The sequence below is a fragment of the Apus apus genome, chromosome 4 (assembly GCF_020740795.1).
Source record: "Apus apus isolate bApuApu2 chromosome 4, bApuApu2.pri.cur, whole genome shotgun sequence".
In the NCBI taxonomy this organism is placed as follows: domain Eukaryota; kingdom Metazoa; phylum Chordata; class Aves; order Apodiformes; family Apodidae; genus Apus; species Apus apus.
Genome location: NC_067285.1, coordinates 33,106,734 through 33,128,272, shown reverse-complemented (window position 1 = coordinate 33,128,272; position 21,539 = coordinate 33,106,734). Strand labels below are relative to the sequence as shown.

Genomic DNA, 21,539 nt, shown 5'->3' with positions numbered 1-21,539 from the left:
AAAGGTTTTCTGTGAACAAAGTGTATAATTTTTTTCCTGACTGGTGTGGTGAAAATAGTAACTTCTTACAAACCTCACTACATTAAGAAATATGGGCAGTTTTTCCTTTCCATAGATCTGCTTGCAGTAGAAAGTATGAAAGAGAAAGGAATGTATTTCATGGGGCCACTTTGAAGTTAATAATGGACAAGTTTTCTTTGGCTTTGCTTGAGTGCATGTGACTCTGGATGTACATGAACACACAGAAAAAGGTATAAAATAAAAGCAGCAGTTGGTCTGAACTATGCCTATAATATAATAGGTATTGCTGCACTATCAACCCTGGGATATCATTACTGGCAGCTGCTTCTTTGCCCAAGGAAGCTTACAAGAGTCACTGTGTTTCCATGCTAGCACAACAGTCTCTGGCTAGGAACTGTGCAGGCTAAGTTCATGTGTTTGGACTGATCATTTTAAGAAGTTACTTTCAAAAATACATTGGAAATTAGAAAATGTTGAAGTTAGGGTCTCAACAGCCCCAAAGGGTTGCCTGTGTGTTGTCTCGTACTTCAGTCCTTGTCTTTCTAAATGTGTGTTGTTTAGTGTGTGTATATATGCTAACATAAATTTAGACACAAACCAAAAAGAATAAGCTAAAATTGCTGTGAAAAGTTTACAGAGACTGAAGGTGTTACACCAGACTTCTTATAAAGAAAAGGAATCTCTGAAATAAGTGGAAATACACAATTGTAGGATCTTGGAGTTTTTCACTCGCTTGGTAGGTTTTCTGCCAGGATTAGCAAGAATAGAAAATAGTTGCTAATGTGGCTTTGTGAAGAACTGGTTTTATCACCTAAGCCATGAAGCTATTTCTGAGTGTGGTTACACAAGTGGAGCAGGGCAAAGTGCTTGTGGTTGTGGTTCAGACAAGCGTTTCGTAAAGCGTCGCAAAGAAGAAGCCAACGCGCTCACTGCTGCAAGGTTAGAACTAGGCTGCAGTTCAGTATGCTGGGGAGGCTGAGGGAAAGAGTACAAAGGTTCAAGTTCTGTTTCTGGGTCGAAAATATAGGGTTCCAGCTGTTTTTTTGGCAACTTTCCTGGACCATGACATTTTTACAGACACTTCTTTTCACATACTTGCTTAATATAGAAGCCAGATGTTTAAAATTGTGCTATCTCCCATCTAGAAAGCTGTGAATTTCAAGATCCTGTCTAGAGGTGCAAATGTCATGTACAAATTAAAAATGTGTGTAATACATCTAAGTATTATAATAATACATAGTTATCTCTATATATGCTGACTAGACTGCAGCTTTTGAAATCTGGGTGTTTCACTTACATGCATTAGTAAAAGGGGACAAGGCAATGATCATTGCATGGATATTGGTGGAGTGTAAGTAGAAGAATAAAAGATTGTTAATACTGGACAGAAAAACAGCTGGGAAGTGTGCTGGTGAATCTGTGTCTGAAGCTGTTCTGTACCATTTTTCTACATGATCTTCCATGATCTACAGATCATGGAAAGAGGGGCTGGTCACTTGGGAGGAATATAGGAATGTTGTCAGAGAATGTAGGGAGGCAATTAGGAAAGCTAAGGCCTCCTTGGAACTTAACCTTGCAAGTCAGGTTAAGGATAATAGAAAGAACTTTTTCAAATACATAGCTAACAAAACTAGCACTAGAGGCAATATTGGCCCACTGAGGAATGAGGTGGGAGCCCTGGTGACAGAGGATATAAAGAAGGCAGAGGTGCTGAACGCCTTCTTTGCCTTTACTCCTGCAGGATTTCCCCATGAGCCCCAGATTCATATAGCCCCAGAAGTAGTCAAGATAGGTGAGGACATAGTAGATGAGGATTGGGTTAGGGATCAGTTGAGTAATCTGGACATCCATAAATCGATGGGTCCAGATGGAATGCATCCAAGGGTGCTGAGGGAGCTGGCGGAGGTCATTGCTAGTCCACTCTCCATCATCTTCAGTAAGTCATGGGTAACAGGAGAGGTGCCTGAGGACTGGAGGATAGCAAATGTCACTCCAGTCTACAAGAAGGGCAAGAAGGAGGACCCAGGTAACTATAGACCGGTCAGCCTCACCTCCATCCCTGGAAAGGTGATGGAACAACTTATTCTTGTCTCTATCTCTAGGCATATCAAGGACATGGGGGTCATCAAGAGCAGTCAGCATGGTTTTATCAAGGGTAAATCATGTTTGACTAACCTCATAGCCTTCTATGAGGAAATTACTAGGTGGATAGATGATGGTAGAGCGGTAGATGTGGTTTATCTTGATTTCAGTAAAGCATTTGACACCGTCTCCCACAGCATCCTTGTAGATAAGTTGATCAAGTATGGGTTTGGTGATCAGGTAGTGAGGTGGATTAGGAACTGGTTGATGGGAAGGAGTCAGAGAGTTGTAGTCAATGGGGCAGAATCTGGTTGGAGGTGTGTGACTAGTGGAGTCCCTCCGGGGTCGGTACTGGGACCGGTGTTGTTCAACATCTTCATCAACGACCTGGATGAGGGTATAGAATGTACCCTCAGCAAGTTTGCTGATGACACTAAGCTGGGAGGAGTGCCTGACACACCAGAAGGCTGTGCTGCCATTCAGAGAGACTTAGACAGGCTGGAGAGTTGGGCGGGGAGAAACATGATGAAATTCAACAAGGGGAAGTCTAGAGTTTTGCATTTGGGGAAGAACAACACGATGTCCCAGTATAGGTTGGGGGCTGACCTACTGGAGAGTAGTGTAGGTGAAAGAGACCTGGGGGTCCTGGTAGACAGGAGGATGACCATGAGCCAGCAGTGTGCCCTTGTGGCCAAGAAGGCCAATGGCATCCTGGGGTGCGTTAGAAAGGGTGTGGTTAGTAGGTCAAGAGAGGTTCTCCTCCCCCTCTATTCTGCATTGGTGAGGCCGCATCTGGAGTATTGTGTCCAGTTCTGGGCCCCTCAGTTCAAGAAGGACAGGCAACTGCTGGAAAGAGTCCAGCGCAGAGCTACTAAGATGATTAAGGGAGTGGAACATCTCCCTTATGAGGAAAGGCTGAGGGAGCTGGGTCTCTTTAGCTTGGAGAAAAGGAGGCTGAGGGGTGACCTCATCAGTGTTTACAAATATGTAAGGGGTGAGTGTCAGGGAGATGGAGTTAGGCTCTTCTCAGTGATGACCAGTGATAGGACAAGGGGTAATTGGTGTAAATTGGAGCATAGGAGGTTCAAGGTGGATATCCGAAAAAATTTTTTTACTGTAAGAGTGACAGAGCACTGGAACAGGCTGCCCAGGGAGGTTGTGGAGTCTCCTTCACTGGAGACATTCAAAACCCACCTGGATGCGTTCCTGTGTGATGTACTCTAGGTGACCCTGCTCTGGCAGGGGGGGGTTGGACTAGATGATCTTTCGAGGTCCCTTCCAACCCCTAGGATTCTATGATTCTATGATTCTATGATTCATTTTTCTCTAGTCATTAGTAGCTCCTTGCAAATGAGCTGTGCAGCATGATTGCCACAGAGATGTGCAGTGTAAGCAGTATATGATTTGACAATGTAGCTGAACCAGTTTAGTTGCCAGCTCTGCTACCAGCAGCATTCCCTTGCTTCCCTCCCTGCTCAGATTCATATGTTCCTATGTCCCTCCTGCTGTCACTGCTGGTCAGCCAATCCCACAGTGACCTGCTCTCCAGCAGTGAGCTGGAGCAAAGGTAAAGGTACAGATTCACATCAGTTTGTCTCTGTGATAAATCCATTTGGCCCCATCACTATCAGTTGGTTGGATCATGTTCTCCTGGATCTTGAGTCAAAGCAATCTAGTTCCTGGGCCATTCTTCTGCCAGTGAACCTTTTTGGCAGAAAGGTGAATTGCATAGACTATAGTAATTCCTGTAAGTTTGTAAGCAGCTTTGTGTGGGAATATCACAGGATCACAGAATGGTAGGGGTTGGAAGGGGCCTCTGGAGATCGAGTCCAACCCCCCTGCCAGAGCAGGTTCAAGTCTAGGGCAGATCACTCAGAAAGGCATCCAGACAGGTCTTGAAAGTCTCCACAGAAGGAGACTCCACAACCTCTCTGGGAAGCCTGTCCCAGGGCTCTGTCACCCTCACAGGAAAGAAGTTGTTCCTCATGTTGAGGTGGAACTTCCTATGCTCAAGTTTGAATCCATTCGCTCTTGTCCTATCACAGGGCACAAGTGAAAAGAAGTTGTCCCTTCCTTCTTGATATCCAGCCCTCATATATTTATACACATTCATTAGGTGCCCTCTCAGTCTTCTCCTCTCCAGACTAAAAAGCCCCATGAGTTTTATAACCCATAATATGAGTTCTAAAATCCTGGAACTGCTGAACTTAAAACCCATCTTGCTTTTGAATTTAACAGGGTTCAGATCTTAGTGAAAAATACATGCTTACAGTTAGTAAAAGCTTGTAGCAACAAAATGTTCTGATGTTAGCGTAGTAACCCATGGAAATTGCAACAAATAGATAGGATACAAGAACTTCATTTGAATATTGATTCTCATACACTGTGTGTCTGCCACTCATTGCTAACTCCAGACAAATATCTTGGTTGAATCCCAGTTTGTAACTTTTATTAGACTGGCTTTTTGGCAGAGTTAATCTAAATCCAGTGGTTTAACAGTGGTTTACCTAAGAAACTGGCATATATTGCATCTCAGTGTCTGTTTCCAAGCAGTACTACTCCTTGGCTTCAATGTCTAATCTAGGCTACTCTGACTCAAATCTGCTGCTTAGTTTGGATTCTCTCTCTCCCCTCCTCCCTCTCTTTCAGCAGTGGGTATCAAAAAACAAGAGATCCAATGGGCATGCTTTTATTCACTTATGTCCCATGGAGAGGTGTCACTGAAGCAACTTACTTCTTGCCGTTGGACCCTCTTACATGGCACAAGGCATGAACATTGACACAAATCCTCAAAGAGTCTAGCAAGTCATCTATGGGACACTATTAAAAATAGAGTTCAGCTCAAAGTGATAGAGTGAGAGGAAAACAGAAGAGAAGGCAAATGAGGTTTGCATCTCCAACTCCCACAGATTTAGCAGCTGGAGTGAGCAGTTTAGCGTTCTCATTCCTAGTGATGAGTTGTGCCAGTCAGGATCTTTACCAGGAAAACTTTGTTGTTATTAGATGTAAATCTTGAAAAGACAGCTACAAATGATTGCTTAACTATTTGTTGCCACAATTCTTGGGATTTTATACGTGTTAGTGTAAAGATCTGGTGGTTTGTCTTGGTTGAGTTCTTAAGTATCTTCTCGTTTCTATTACAGAGCAAACAAACTTCTTTGAGGGCTCCTTGGGGTTGAATGCCCATCCTTGGTCCAAAATTGCCTGCATTTGCTGACCTTTGGGAGATAATGTGAACCTTGTTTTTGAGAAACATTTTGAAGTGATTGGGTTAAGTGTAATTCTTGTACTCTGGGGAGCAGAGCTCTTGGTGATTCTTGTGACCTTTCTGAGGCTGATTACTTAGTATGGGAACTGCAGAGAGGTGATTCTGTTTGATCAGTGCTGAGGTGTTAGTGGTGCTGAGGTGTGGGATGAGTTGGGCTTTACAGGCCATGGTTTTTAATGATCTAAGTTTTTGGACAAGCCCTACATCTCTACTGCTCTGAAATCTCTTACAAAGTATTCCCTAGCAAAAGTAAAGAAGATTCATGTGAGGGCCGTGCGTAATTTTCTAAACAGCTGTAGCTTTACTCTTCATCGTAAAACTAAAGCAGTGACCACACTGCTATCTGTCTTACAGAAGACACAGCCAACCAGCATTGCCATGTAATATTCTTCATAGTAAATGACAAAGATATGTGAGCACACTTAGTAGTTCTTACAACCAAAAGGTGTAAACCAGGCCCAGGTACTTAACTCTCTTTTCCTTTATTTTTATTACTGTACAGGGTTTTGAGGTTTAATTACCTCCCTTTTCTGCTTTGTATTATTTGTGTAGCAGTTTTGAGCACATCATATAATTAGTTTTAAAGTTTTGCCTGTGAAGCTGAATTTCGTTTATTTCTAGTCACATCAGTGAAGCCTGTAAATGTTTCCAAATGCCACATTAGGAGAATCAATTTGTGTTACACGTTTCTATTTTTTCCATTTGCCAAAATCACCTTAAATTCTCTGCCTGCCCTTTTCTCCCCACACTTCATTTGATTTCCATGTGATGTATTTAGCTGAACATTACCAAGATAATTTAGTTGTAATGAAGTTAAAAGTCACCATGAAATGGATTGACAGATTTTGGGAAGTGGAGATAACACTGGCTGTGCTCTCCTTTCATCAGATAATGCAGAGCTCAGACACTCACTGAGGTTATGAGAGTTGGATGCTTTATCATAGGACTTCAACCTCAGTCTCCCAAGACAAAGCTCTGAGCTCCATGCTAATAAATTATTACAGAGGAGGAGATGAGTGGACAGGATAGTTCTTCATCCTTCTTGCCCTCTTTCACTTTGCAGAAAAATGGAAACATCCACTACAGCAAGGACAAGAATCCAGGTGCTTATCCTAGTTCCTAGGCAGGAGAATTATTCTCTTTATCTCTCTGTGTCTCTCTCAGTCTGTCTCTGTTTCTTTTCTCCAACACATGAAGAAGACATTCTGACAGCTTCCTCAAACATCCCTGACCATTAAGCTGAAATGCTCTCTGAAATGCCCTACTAAAGGAGAGCCTGTTTGACATTGCCTGAAATTCTTCATTTTTATTCATTGAGCTGGAGAAGGTGAGAGAGAGACTCTGTCTCCTGTTAAGGGAGCTGTTCTGAAGGGTGAAACTTCCAGATTTTTATCCTGCTGATACAGAATGCTTAGTAATTTGTGTAACGATGAGACAGCACCAGCAGGACATGTACCCACTGGCAAGGAGTTGGGCTGTCTTTACAGGAGTTGAGAGTTATGAATGTGGCTGTCTTCAGGCCAAGGAAGAAACTGAGTTAAGTCTCCTGTGTCCTGGGATTTCTCCTAACCTCTTCCTGCAGTTGCATAAAGCCAATCCTCATTTGCTGTATCTTCTGTTTGAAGGAAATGAGCAAATCTGACTGAAGAACATTGGTATGACTGAACCTCCTTTTTTTTCCCAACACTGATTTGTGATGAAATTTCACCTGACAACACAGCATACTCATAGTACCCTCTGCATAAGTGACAGGTATGGTGTTTTTTTCTGATAAAAATGACAGCTTGTTATTACACATACTTGATCAAATTTGCAGCTAGAATCTTAGCAAAATCCTATTTGTCTTTCTGTCAGCACTGCATGGTTATCATAGCTGCAGAGCAGAGGCTGATCTGTCTCATGCAACATCAGCAAAATTACCAACTACCTTCTGATTCTGGATTTCTTTATTGTTGGTGATGAATGATGCCCTGGATGAACAGAAGGAGTACATCTGAATTATTAGGTATCATGCTGAGTGCATAATGCTGACACTTAGGAAAATCTTGACTTGTAAGCTAAGCACTTTTAATATGGAAGCCAATGATAGATAATAAATAGAGCACCAGGATGAAAATCACTCATGTTCATTACTGCACTTTATATAGTAATACAAGACAATACCAGTGATTTAAGACACAGACTTGTAGTACCAGCCTTTGTTCTGGATGATCCCTACATGCTCTGCAGATATTGTAAATGAGACCAAATACTGCTATTAAAATATGGGATTACAGTGCAATCCTCTGAATAAAAATATGCTACAGGACACATTGTTAGGAATTTTTAAAATAGTGTGTAGAAAATAAAAGGAAGCCAACATTTTAAGATTGTTATTGGGAGCTGTACTCCATTCATCATGCAGTGATCTCTCATATAGACGAGTTTATGAGAAAGGTTTATGAGGTGTTTATGTGAAAGTGATTGAGAAGCCCTTCCGAACCATTACAAGAATCAATTAATGCAGAAGTGCAATACATAGGATGAAAAGGTGTCCTTTTTAAATCTCTGTTAACTACAAGCGGAAAATGCAGGACAAAATCTATGGGTGTGAATCTGCGCTCCAACATGTTATTTTCATGATGTTGATTGTTCTATAAATGACAAAGCAATAGGAATTTTGGAAAATACTGTCCATCCTCTCATCTCTTTAAATATTCACTGCTTTCATGGAGGAGAAAACTGGAATTTGCTGGAGTCAGTGTGAGTAGTGTTTTTCCTAGATATGGAAGAACAAAATCAGAAGTGGCTCAAGGTGGGAACTGAGGGGAAAATGAGGGAACTTTTATCGAGCATTCCTAAAATCTTTGTTTTCAAGTTCATTCCTAATTACCATATCAAGTAGAGATGTGCCAGCTTTGAAGTTTTATAGTGTTTTGGGGATTTGGGACTCAAGATTTTGGTTTGGTCTCATACAGGATAGCGAATAAGTGTATAAATAACTTTTGCTGTCAGCAGATAACTTTGACACCAGTAGTGATCATTGTTTCTAAAGGGGTTATCATGCAGTTAACTCGAAAGACTGATTGGTATTTCACAGTAGCTCTCTAAATAATTGGTCTTACTACCCTAGCAAGTACAAACTGTAACGCTTTCATCTGCAGAACAGACCGCTTGCCAGTTGTTTTACTCAAAGTGCTTTGGCAGCGTGATCTGTCAGAAAGAAAGGTCAACAGCAAAATTTAAAAAACAGGGATTACACTGCAGTTGTCCACCGAGGATAATTTACTCCAGAGACTCCATGGCTTTGTGCTTATCTGTGCACGTTCTCTGTTAGAAGGGCTAACAGACGTTGGGAAGAGTTCCCTTGTTGACGACAGCTCAAGGTAAACCATTATTTGCTGAGTTAAGCTTGAGCTGGCAGGACAGATAGAGGAGGGCTCTCTGGCCAAGGTGAGAGTGGCCTACAGACAGAACACCTATCTAGCAGTCCTTAGTGTGTCCTACTGTTATTTGAGGGTGGGTGCACATGATTTACAGTGATTTCAACCTCAACGTATGATTTCATTTTTTATTTCATCTTTAATCTCACAGACACTGCCCAGATCTGGTGAATTTACTGATTCTGATTAAGAATGAATTGATATTTGATTCCTTGAGCTTTATAAAAAGCTTGTTGTTTTGTTAAACTCTAATAATGCTAGGCCTGAAGTTTCATGTGTGCCAGTAACAGCTACCAAAACTTTGTTACGTTCCTAACAAGTCCCTTGTCAATTCATTTAAGTTGGGAGATTTGGAAAAATAGGTTTAATGCTAAAAATGGAATACCACATTTTAATCAACCAAAGTAGAAACAGAAATCTTTCCTTACAGTTTGATTACTGTCGTTTTTAATTTGTGCTAAAAATATGCAGTGTAAGAGTGTGTCTGTGTGCAATGAGCTGAGCAACTTGTCAAGTGAAGAAATGAAATCCAATGTGCAGGAGCTTCCATTAAAAGCAAAAAAATTACATTCCCATTGGTCTCTAATAGAGATGATTAGAAATTAAAAATACTTCTCTGTCACAAAGTAAACCCTCTGCAGCTGCATCCCCTCATACTTCCTATTTAAAGCTCCAGTTTGCTATTTCAAACCAGTACTTATCACAAAAGTTCCCTCTGCAAAGTAGTGTGGAGGAACAAACACCTTTTGTTCCCAGGTCACAATCCATGTCTTGTTCACGAGTGAAATTTGGTTGAGTAACTTGATTTTCTTACCTGCTGACTACTTTGGTGATTACCATCCTCTCTGAAATGCAGGTTTCTTTCCAGGTCCTTTACAAGTCCAGCTTTATTTTCCCGAATAGAATCATCTGTTGCTAATGGCAGAGGCTTCAGATTTTTCTTTGTTAATCCCTGGGTTGGACTATTAAAAGAAAATTCTGATACTAACATGCAGCAAACAGTATTTTTTTTTCACTTGTGTGATATAATATATTATACTTCAGTTGGCTGGAGGAGCCTATTATTTATTTATGTAGAAGCCAAAGCACAATATGGGATTTTATTTTTTTGGTACTGTTTTAATGATGCATCCCATTCCCATGCCAGCAGGAGTTAAGGACACACATCTTAAAGAGAGTAAGCATCATAATACTATACTAAGCATCTAAGTCCCATTTATATTTATCCTGGTACAATCATGTCACAAGAAATGTGTGCAGGTACTACCATAGGCATACAATTTGTACATTTTACTGTATCAGGCAATAATTTAAAAGTTAATACCATTTCATATTGATCTTTTCCTCACATCTTCATTGATGATTTACTCTTTCTAGGAACTGTTACTTCTTTCATTTCACTCACTCGATCATGACAGGCAACATCAAAACTTCTTTTTATTTCATAGATGGAGCCAGTTTTATTTTACTAAAGTTAAAAGTAGTTAAATTCTTAAGTAGGACAGTTGGGAAACTGTGAGAGTGCACTGCTGAAGAGCAGCAGCCACACACAACTAGAGGGTGTGCAATGTTCTGGTAGTTTACAAGGACGCGGGATGTTAAAAGGGGTTCTAGGTAAAAGGCAACAAGGGCACTTGTTGCTCTGTAGACATGGAGTTCTTACTGCTTTTGTAACCAGAATTATAACTGATAATGCCAAAAAAAGAAGCAAAATCTTCAGTAGGTATTCACAGATTAGCACAGATACTGATCAGGTTCCTTCCTGATCTTTTTTGCCCTCACTTTGACTCTCTCCTATGTCTAGATTTGACTCTTAGCACAATGAGCTCTCGTTGTGTGGGAATTCAGCTCTTGGCTTGGACCCAGGAGAGCTGAAAGGAAGAAAACTGTATTTAACTACTCTACCTGGTAAACATATTGTAAGGATTTATTTGGTAAAGCCTGTACAACAGTTAGAAGAAGTAAAGCACTTGGCAAGTGTTAAGTGTCATTAATGTGAGGAGAATAGTGTTTGAGCACTTGTGCACCAGCTCTGAAGGGGAGGAAGGGGGTAGATAAGTAGTTGATTTTTGCTTGCTGTTGCAGCGTTGTGAAAGCAGGACAAAGGCTTGAGTTTGGAATAGTTAAAGCAATCACTGGTTTTAAAATTTCAGCTCTACAAGTAAAGAAGGAACTCTTAAGGTCACAACCTTTCCAGTAGGACATCATCCTTCTTTGCTTCTCTGGCGGTGGCTGTTTTGTCACAGAAGTCATGTTGGCTGCCAATTAAAATATTTATGTGCAAACCTTTAACTCCCTTGAGATTTTCTGGAGGGTTTCCAATACAGAAAGGATTGCAACCAGAAAAATAGCTTTACAGAGGTGATTTCTCAGACCTACCTGGACTAAGAAATAAGTTACATTATGAGGTACCTTTTAAAACTTCACTTGTTGCTTACAACAAATAAGAATGTTCTATAGCCCCATAGGCAAATGGTCTTAGAGTGACTTAGCTGCAAGCTCATGAAATCTCTTTTCTCCTAGTAGTACAGCCTTATGAATCTCTGAGCCCCTACATTCTTGTATATATCTGTTTATAAACTCCCATTTCACTATCTTGAACTTACCTTACCCTGGATGTATCTCATTATAGAAGCTGCTATCTCTTTTTTTTTCTCATCTGAAAAAGCTTGGATGAAATGACCAGAATATATGAAAAACACTTTTCTATTTTATGAACGACTTGCATTTCTGTAAACTCCCACCCAGCCCTTGAACGGGAACGTGTCTTAGTTTCCTTTATGAGTATTTCGTGTCCCTGCTTCTGCACAAATGGTTTATGCTACTTACGTGGCTGGTGAACTTCTGGGCAGTCCCATAGCGTTGGTGGATGGCACAGTAGGAAGTGAAGGAAGAACAGCACTAAGGAAAGCTACTGGATTCTGGATCCGACCAGTTGGGGAGACAGGAGCAGGAGTCACACTCTGTGGCTGGAACTGTTTTACACCAGATGGAGGAAGTGTTAATGGAGGCACCATGGATTCTTTAGGGCTTGGTAGGGACTGTTCATTTTTGCTTGTAAACCCTCCTGAAGACCTTGGTTGGGCAGGGGGAGGATTTCCTGTGGAATTTTCCTTGTGGTTTGTTCTTTGAGTTCCTTGAGGGACGTTGCTGAATGTTGTCACTGAGGAGCTGGAAGAGGAGCTGGTAGGCAGTGTGGTTTGTGATGGTGGGAGCTGCTGCTGTCGACTGTAGCTGAATGCTTGTGAAGCAGAGACTTTGCTCTGCCTGTACACAGTCGAGGTGGACTGTTGCTGGAGTGAAGTAGCAGAATTCAATAAAGCTGTGTTGAATGACAGCTCTCTTGAAGATGTCTGATACAGCTGCTGTTCAAGCAAGACCTGGTTGTGGAGCTGTTTTAGCTGGGTCTGATCACTGCATATAAAAGAAAGATAAGTAAAATGGCCAGAATGTGCCAGCTGACTGCATTTCCATTTGTGAGCTGTGAGAGAAAGAGTCTTTGTCCTGTGATACAGTAAAGAGGCAGGGGAAGCTGCTGCAGGACATATTCTGTGACATAATATTAGTTTGTTATTAAAATAAACTTTTCCTTCCTCTCCTCTTCTTTGCCAGAGGCATGAAAGCTTTTTGCATGAAAAGTATTTGACTGAAGATGATTCCTAAGTTTTAACACATTAAATGTAAATATAAATCTTTCTTGAAGATATTTAAAGATTAGTGTTGACAAATTCTACTCTATGTCAGCTTAGTACCTCACTGTTGTGTAAGGATTTGGTTTATCAGATTTTAAATGTGTGTTTGTAAGGTAGGTTGCAGTAATTTAGCTCCGGTGAAAGTGGGTCCTGAAACCAGAATTTTGGCTAATAAAGCCTTGCAGTAATCCACCAAAAGAGATTTTACCAATGTGCTGTAGGTGGTGATGACATTTGGTGACAGGCAGAAGTGCATCATCCAGAAAGGACTTACATTTCATGCAAGTGTAGTTTCCTAGATGCTATCGACTTTATAAGTTGTCAGGGCTTTTTTACTTTGCATCTAAGGACAATTATTTTCCTATGTAAAGTAATTTATTTAGTAATTATATATATATATAAATACAGCATATGGAAAACAGGCTAACTTTACCCCTTCCAAAACCAAAAAGGACATAAATTATATGGAAAGTGATCATGTAATAAATTGTTGAGAATGAAATAGCTATTGTTCAAAAGCAAAAAATGTAGAGGTAAAAACCAAGCACAACTTGTACTGACAAACCCAAAACACAAAATCGACAGAACTTCTTTTTATTAATAAAATATATTAAAAAGAAGTTTCAATAATGTGCTAAAAAAATCACATTAAAGGTAGATAAAAATAGTAAAGCAGAGCTTTCAAGAAGTTAGAGAGTTTGGGATGGTTATTGAGCAAAAATCTGCTTTATTCAAGCATGGGACAACTTAAATACTGCTTTTCCTCTCCCTTGAACACACTGCAGCTCTGAAAGGGCTGTGAATGTGGGCATATTAAAAAAACACTGCTCCAAGTTCTTCCCCTGTTACATGCTATATAAGTTCTGTCTTCTCACTTGTAATGTTTATAGTATGAAATTACACCCCTGCTTAAGAGTACCTATTAATTACTTTGTAAACTCCTTCCTGAGCCTTTAGTTGAGGCTTCTGCCTATTTAAGAAATGAAAAGAAGGACTCTGCATTCTTTTTGCTAAACTAGATTTTGGAGGTTTCAAAATATCTTTCTTAGTAAACTGCCGTGTGAACTCCATAGAATGTCCTCTAAGAAAACTAGATGACTTCTTAAAATATCCCCTTGAGCTTACAGTGCACTGATCATGGAGGTGCTTTTCAGTTCAAGTGGTTTTACATTATCAAACATTTCCGAGTATTTTCCCTGTTTTGGGAGGAAAGTATGTTTGTGAGACACAAGTCATAAGGCTTGGCCTTTGGCACTACGGTTGCTAGCTGGTTGCTGACCCATGCTGGGTATAAAGCTGGAAATGTCTGGTTCAGGCACAATGGCATTCTCAGAATTGAGTGAGATATATTTGAAGAACCTGCTTTTATTTTGCCTGCCTAAAAACATTGTTGTTCACCTTTTGGTTGCAGCAGGAAACATTCTGGAATTAAATAAAATTTCAAAGGGAAAACATTTTCCTTTTAAATTTGGAAAAGGTTATACAGAAAAAAAATACATAGCTCTCTAGGATATGTTTTCTGTAAGTATGGTTAATTAGGCTAGCACCATGTGATCCTGACTGTCTCTTTGTTCTGTGTTTTATTCTTATGGTCAAGTGCAATCGTGTCCTCATCTGTGAATACTGAATAGTATCAGAGATGTCCCTGAGACTTAGAATCCCTTTTACTTACAGCTTTGGTTTAGCCAGTACTGGAGGAGGTTCCTTGGAGGGTGACGTTGGTTCTGGTATTTTCATTGGCTGTCCATTTATTCTCTCGTGGAAATAGTTGGGTCTGATTTGGTTTGTAGCACCGGGTCCATCCTCTGATGATGACTCACTGCCTTTATCATCTTCAGGCAGCTTGAAATGCACACGGAGACCAATCTTGGAACTCGACCTGGGTTCATTGTGGTTCACAAGAACACCTTCAAGTTTGGGCTTAGGAGTTTGATTTATGACACGATAGGAAGGAGTACATGGGGGAGGTTGATGTTCAGCAGCAGTTAAGTTGTTTGAGCTCATTGTGTGAAGGGTATCAGCATTACTGTTGTCTTCAGATGCTGAAATTGCAAATACCAAACTTTTGGTGACATGCAAATACAATACATTACAGTGAAATGAAATCACAAAAGTTACAGTTGGAAAAACTCACTCTGCTGTCCTTCCAGCTATTGGACTGAGTTGTTTGATCTCTTTTGTTTAACAACAAATTCCCTTAACAAAGGAATACTGTAAAGGCAGGGGGAAAAGAGACACAGTTCTAGTTTGGAAGATCCAGCAGTGATCTTCAGCCATGTCCCCTGTGAATTCCACCAGCATTCTTGAAACACAAACTTTCTTCTCAGAGAATTCTCTAACTTTTTAGTTACGAAGAGCACTGCCAGAACTTGAACTGAAGTTAACAGTGCACTGTGCTTTTCTGGACTGTGCTTTGCTCACCTAACTGCTTAGTGCCTTGGCAGCATAGAGTATGTATGAAAGAATCTGTTCTGAGCTTTCCTCCTTTGGGCTCTGCACCAAAGGGTTATTGAAACAGCAAACTAGACAGTCCATAGAGATTCCAAAAATGGCTGTTGCCCAAATCTTGATATCAGCATGAGTTATGTTTTTGGAAGGGCTGTGTGGGATTAATTCCCTAATGTTCCTTGTTCCTTCACATTTCTAACTGGGGAAGGACACTTTGAGAAGACACAGCAGTCTGCATGTTTGGTAAGCAGCTTGGACTGTAGAGTGCAGCAGCCTGCTCTGCTTGGGTTTGCTAGCAAGCAAAGGGCCAAAACAATCTCTTACCTTTGACAGTTAGATGAGCTATACTAGACACAGTGCCATATTTATTGCTTGCAGTACAGGTGAAACTGCCAGAATCTTCTGAAAATACTTCAGCAATAACAAGGGTGCAAATTTCCTCTGCAAAGCATGAGAGCAGTATTATTACTTGAAGTGAACATGCATTGAACAAAGACACAGAGCCTTGACTACCCTCAGGGATGTTTCCTTAAGGTTTTCCACCTTGCTCAGTTTGATTTTTATTTCATCAATGTTATCAAATTTGGCAGCCTTTGTGTGTGTGCAGCAGCTGTTATCAGCATTGTCTGCAGCAACTGGTACCCTCTGGGCCCCTGCATGCCCAACAGAAGTGAAGAACAGGTGTCAGCAGTGTTTGGAAAACATTAGAAAATGTTTTCCTAATCACATGAAGTACAGACTTTCTCTCTGAAGAACTTAACATTGGATTTGGAGGAGTACAGTGTACTCTATACTCACAACTCACTAAAATATATGTATTTTCTCTCTTTGCAGATTGAAAGATTGGTTGTAATTAACTGGGGACAATTCAAGTGGAGTCACTTTGTAAGGTTGAAAATTATAGAACACTTGCACATAGACTGACATTTTGCAAAAGTATCAGTGCAGATTTGGAGGTAGAGGGGTTGTGCTCACTGTGCTTGTGGAAAGCTGCTTTTTCACTTAATGGGCACCAAAAAATGTGCCAGGAAAAACTGTATTAGTAAAAACTAAATTCCATCTTGAAAAGTCCATCTGGAGTTATGACATTCCTGTCTGACCAGTAGCTGACATGCCCAGGCAGCAGCACCAGTAATAAATTCCTATGGTGATGGGATTTTAAAGCTTCCATTTGGCTGGGCAGCTGGGTTGGGGAGGGAGAGTACTACCTACAGTGGATTGAAATGTGGACTGATAACATTTTTTCAACTAGTCAGTGACTATTTTGCTACCATTTTTCAAGAAACTTTCCCAAAACCCTACAGGATTCATGTTTTATGAGTATTTCAGTAGAAGACTGTGCCACCCTTACACTTGATTGTTTCATGTGGTCACTGAGGAAAATCTAGTAGCAACAAAGAGATTCTTTGCTAACAACTATAGAAGAATAATAGTTTATTATAGTACTAGGATTATGGAACTAGTTTAAAGCATTCTAGTATCTAGTTTGTGATACTTGGATTTGCCAACCACTGCATGCGTGGAAGTCCAGATTCCTTCTGAATGAGCAGCAGGTGATGAGGCAGTGACAACTGCACCCAACTGATTACCCTCTAAAAACTGCTTCACATTACTCAGCAGTGATGCCACTGGACAGTAAAGGAATGGCATCAGTGGGTTCTGGTAGAAGCCCCATGTATTCATTCCTAAGACTCAGTGAGAGACATTGCAGAGAGAGGGAGTCTCTTTCAAGACACTTTTTGGGGTAAAATAACTTCTAACAGGGCAAGGAGAAGAATTACAGAAGTTTATGTTCCATAAGAATTAATAGTCCTTTGGGAATTTTCTGCCTTAGGAGGGGCAGCTTTGTGTTTTTCACAGTGAAAAGCATAACAAGGAGAGTGATTGTCTTGGGGAGAAGGAATCGAAATCTACATGGCCCCTTTGCTCAAAGCATGCAGAGTAGCCTACATTCTGCTCTGACACTTGAAATTAGCAAATCCAGCCACTTTGGTAGGATTTGCTGGTATCAGGAGGGGAACACCTGATGTGATGCTCTCATGTTACGCTGGTAGGGAGCAAAGGGAATGGCTGACATGGCTAAACATCTGATGCAATGTTCCCTAACTAGTAAACTAGATAAAAATAGCTCACTCCTACATCATCTGTTATATTTCTAAATCTCAGATGTATGGGGGACCCTCACACATTAATTTTGTTGATCTTTAGCTCAGAAGGTGGTAACATTTAGGTCCTAAATTAGAACTGGGTCGAAGCAGAATGAAAACATTTTCTTCCAAAGTGATAGAATTAATTCAAATTACATGTTTATGGAACAGTCTACAGTGAAATGCATCTCACTTGTAGCTATAAGAACATGGGGAAAAGAAGAAATTCTATTAAATATGCAGTTTACGTCATTAATATTTTGTGAAGTTAAATCACCATGTGTATAATCAAGAAAGTATGAGCCTTTTGATGATCCTTACCTGGCTCAGCCATAGATCGGGGTTCTAAAGGGAAGAACAGGAGAATTAGCAGATTGAATATACTTACTTTTGGCAATAGTTTTGTTTGGTTTTTTTAATTAAACACTAAATGTGAAGCTTGCTCTTCTCAATATGATGGAATGCTCCTTTTGATCCAATTTTCTTTTTAAAAGAGGGTTGATGGAGACAGCCAGGCTTTGTAGTCAGTGGTATGTCAAATCCACTGAACAATATGAACACTAATGAACACTTTTTAAAACTTATACATAGGAAATAAATTCTACAAGAAGTATTTTTTTGCAATCTTCTACTACTTTATTGTGTCTTGAAGACAATTCTGAAACTATTGCACACATTTAATCAAATGATGATAAAACGTTTCATTTAGGTTTGATTTAGTGTGGTACTTAAGGAATTTCTTTTGAGCTTTGGCTGTTTTAGCATTCCAGTGAGTTAGGAGGAAACTGCAGATGTTTTGGCTGCATTTGAAAATTAAAGTAGATGTACCTCTCATCTATCATCTGCACACACACACACGTGTGTAAGCATGCTAATGTGTGCATCAGATTTCCTTTGTGGATAAATAAGCAATCCACTGCTTATAAGCACTATTACAAAAGCACTTAACTAAAAGATGGGGGTTTATGGGCAATGAAACTCTACCTAAATGGCATAAAAACAAAGAGAGAAAGTAAGGCTGAATTAGGACATTGAAGTGGCAAAGGGATCAAAGCAGAAGGCAAAACAATTCAGGAGGTTGGAGAATCTCAGGTGAATACTACCTGTGAATCTGCTGTTCAACTCATCCACAATTTTGGCTTCTGAAACCCAGATTTATTGCCATGAATATGGCTTACATAGTTCTTACCATTGTAATAAGTATTTCAAAGTTTTGCTATGTCAGCAACTTTGTTGCTTGCCTGTGTTTTATTAGACATTAGAGTATTTCCACACAAGAAACATACTTTTCTGTAATATCCTAAAATCTGGAGAATCTTCTATCAGTGTTCCTTCTCTATACCATTCAACCTTTGGGGAAGGAGCTCCTTTCACCCGACATTCAAAGACAACAAGCTGCCCCTCAGAAGCTGAAATATCCTGTAACATCTATTAGAGAAAATGAATAGACAGTCAGTAAATGTCTTATTGGTCTGGAAGGCATATTGATTTCAGTAAGATTTCATAAAGCCACTTAAATCCTTGAATTGCTTAAGAAATGCATCATTTCTGGTTTTATCTTTGATAGCTAGAAAAATGTAACTATCTCTTAATACAATTAATTGACCTCTTTAGTTTCCAAATATGTCATAGAACAAATTACCTTTGTAAATACAGGAGCAGCAATTATAGGTCTTCCATCCAGTCCTTGCAAATAGTTAGTGGGGCTTTGAGCCTGTAGGTGGCAAAACATCACATGATGATGTTTAGGTGCAGAGAGGATATTTTTCCATATACAGGAGAAACATTCTCTTGGAATGACACAAAAGAGATTTTGGTGGATGAAGTCCAAAGCAAAATATTTAATGCAATGAATAAAAGTTGCTCTGTTGTGAAGAGCTAGTAGTGATCTTTCTGGATGGGTTACTGTCTGAGTAATAAAAAGGCTGTTATTGCCTTATTGAATGAATCACGGCAAGGAAAACTTCACTTCAGTGCATTAAAACATCTGTCATTAATACTTCACTAAGGCAAATCCATGTAGGCTGCTTGGTGGTAGCCTCCTTAATAAAATTCTGACTCACAAAATATTTAGGGATGTTAATAAGGAAAAGTTAAGTCAAGTGTGTGACTGCTACTGTAATTCTTCTCCTTTGCCAAAAGCAAACAATTTACAAGGTGGAATATCACCCTACTGATCCTACTCAGTGAAATCAGCATGAAATTATTCTCCTCCTGGAAAACTTCCATATATAACTTCATTAATGGGGTTTTCCATTTTAGTAAAAGAGAAGCTGCCCCAGAACAGCAGAATTAGTGATTCAGTATCTCAGGGAACATAGCCAAATTTTATAGATGATGTCTTATAAGCCAGCAAGATTAAAAGTGGTCATTTTTGAGATAACTGTCACTCTTGACTTAGGCAACCTCTGGCAAAATGTTGCAAAGGCTTAGTTCTGTTCTCCTTGGAGTCAAAACTAAATGGGCATTCATCTCCTATTCACTCTCTCCTTATTTGTGACAACCTCATTTGGAGCTGTAAACACTGACGGGCAGTGTAAAGTGAGCTTCCCATTCACTTCTCAGTTTGAAGTAAATATGGCTCTTCTTTCCTATTAGGCAAGAACTCACAGCTATTAATATTCTGAGAGCTTGTAACAAAAAGACTCAAAATGCCTGCTAATGTTAATTAGAAACTCTTTGATGTGGATATTAAAATGTTGTGTGGTAAACAGGGATGTTTATTTATAAAGTCAACTTGGTAGTGAAATGATTTAGCTTAAAGTAAGTTTCATTGAAAGAAGGTGATTTGAAGTGAGTTGTGTAGAAGGGGGGAGGAGAAAGTTGCAGGCTGCTGCTGTTGGGAGTGGAGGAGTCAGTCTGCAATGTGGAGGGGCAGGGAGCAGCCTAACACATCCCACAGTGCCCAGATTCCTGCTGCTGGCTGAGCTCCTGGCAGCTGCTCCTTCTGCTCACTGCCCCAAAGATGCCTGTAACCTGGGGATGAAAGCTTCCCTTCCCTCTGCCAGGTGCCAAAGGTTAGCCCTGGGCAGGACTTCACTGCTGTGCCTGCAACTACTGTACTCGGCTGAAAGCTGAAGTTCTACAGCAAAGCAAAATCTAGACAATGTGGGGCTTCTGAGTCACAAGCTGTGGAAGAAGCAGCATTTTAAGAGCTTGATTTTGGTCCTTGAAATTCACCCGATTGTCTCCCCTACCTGATTAACTCCTGTTGACACAGGCTGGACAGGAACAGACACAGGCTGAGCTGTGGCAGATGGTGCCTTGGAGGTTTCTTGATGTTTGATTGCAGTTCTAGCAGCAGGAGATGCAGCATTCAAGGAGGTGTCAGCTGGCCTTGGTTTGCTGTGAAATATCAACCAAGAACAAGTTCTCTAATTGTAAGCTAGAGCTACATGTGTGTCCTTGAGTTATGTCTGTTCCATTACATGTCAACCCCAGCCTCACTGGTATTGAATTCCAATTGATCCAAGCTGCCAATACGTACTCATTGGCAAACTGCTTTTTATAAGAATCAGGCCACTAATATATGTGTGTCTATGTGTATATATATATATATATATTTTAAAAAATTCAGTTACACCAAATGTCATAAATGGCCTGAATTAACCCCACTGTGGCTTGAAAGTTGCTCTTGTCAGCTCTCAGCAGCATGAGAGAGCAGTGCTAGTTTCTCAGAGGACAATGCTAATTTCTCTTGCTCTGCCCCCTGAGCTTGTCTGAGCATTTGGTAATGGAAATCCACGGTCTGCTTAGATACAGATTAAATAATTTACTGCTGAAAATTGAAAAAGAGAGGTATGCTGGCTGACCAACATGTAAAGCAATTTTGGTAACGTACAAGTTGGCAACTCTTCACTTATTCTAGGTTGTTTCTATTTGAAAGTAAAAGTGTTAATCCTATTTCTTCTTATTGCTAAGTAAAATAACAGCCAATGAAGAGAAGGTCTTTTCATTCAGTTTGAGGTATGCATTGGCTGCTCTGGAATGTGCCACAGGTTCCTCTGGGAAAGCCAACCTTCAAATCAGAGGAAGCCTTACTCAGAGTGAACATACAGTTGTGACCACTGATTTCTCTTTTGAAATTGTGAGCTTTTTTTTTTTTGCACCTGTTCTCATATTAATTCCCTTTAATTACAGGTGTTCAGATTGATGTGATGGCAGCTGGAAGCTAAGCAAAAATAAGGAGACACTGATTATACCTAGACCTGATCTTTCATAACTCTATCATTTGAGGACATCCCACTACAGTGGCAGAGCAGCATTCTTTTTTTCCTGAGAAATACAGAATGCAAGATATTACTTCACTATGTAATCAGGTAAGCAACTTAGAAATGCCATCAAGTTATCAGGATCATGGTCAGCACGACATTAACACCTAATGAGATTAATAAGAAAAATCATTACACCTGAAACATTTGTAAAAATCTGAGCTAGAACTATGAAAACCTTAGCAATT

The 21,539-nt window shown here is 40.1% G+C and overlaps 1 protein-coding gene across 2 annotated transcripts in view; it reads right to left on the bottom strand.

The window, feature by feature from the left end:
* The window catches only part of MYPN (myopalladin), a 65,005-nt gene that overhangs the window by 18,835 nt on the left and 24,631 nt on the right, over window positions 1–21,539 (bottom strand). For both annotated transcript variants that reach the window (XM_051617635.1, XM_051617636.1), the window contains exons 5-12: window positions 20,278–20,425; window positions 18,723–18,794; window positions 18,367–18,508; window positions 17,402–17,425; window positions 15,258–15,374; window positions 14,158–14,527; window positions 11,623–12,207; window positions 9,608–9,755 (exon numbers count right to left, since the gene is read on the bottom strand). In XM_051617635.1, coding sequence (XP_051473595.1) covers window positions 9,608–9,755; window positions 11,623–12,207; window positions 14,158–14,527; window positions 15,258–15,374; window positions 17,402–17,425; window positions 18,367–18,508; window positions 18,723–18,794; window positions 20,278–20,425 — 1,606 coding nt within the window. The remainder of the gene's footprint in view (window positions 1–9,607; window positions 9,756–11,622; window positions 12,208–14,157; window positions 14,528–15,257; window positions 15,375–17,401; window positions 17,426–18,366; window positions 18,509–18,722; window positions 18,795–20,277; window positions 20,426–21,539) is intronic.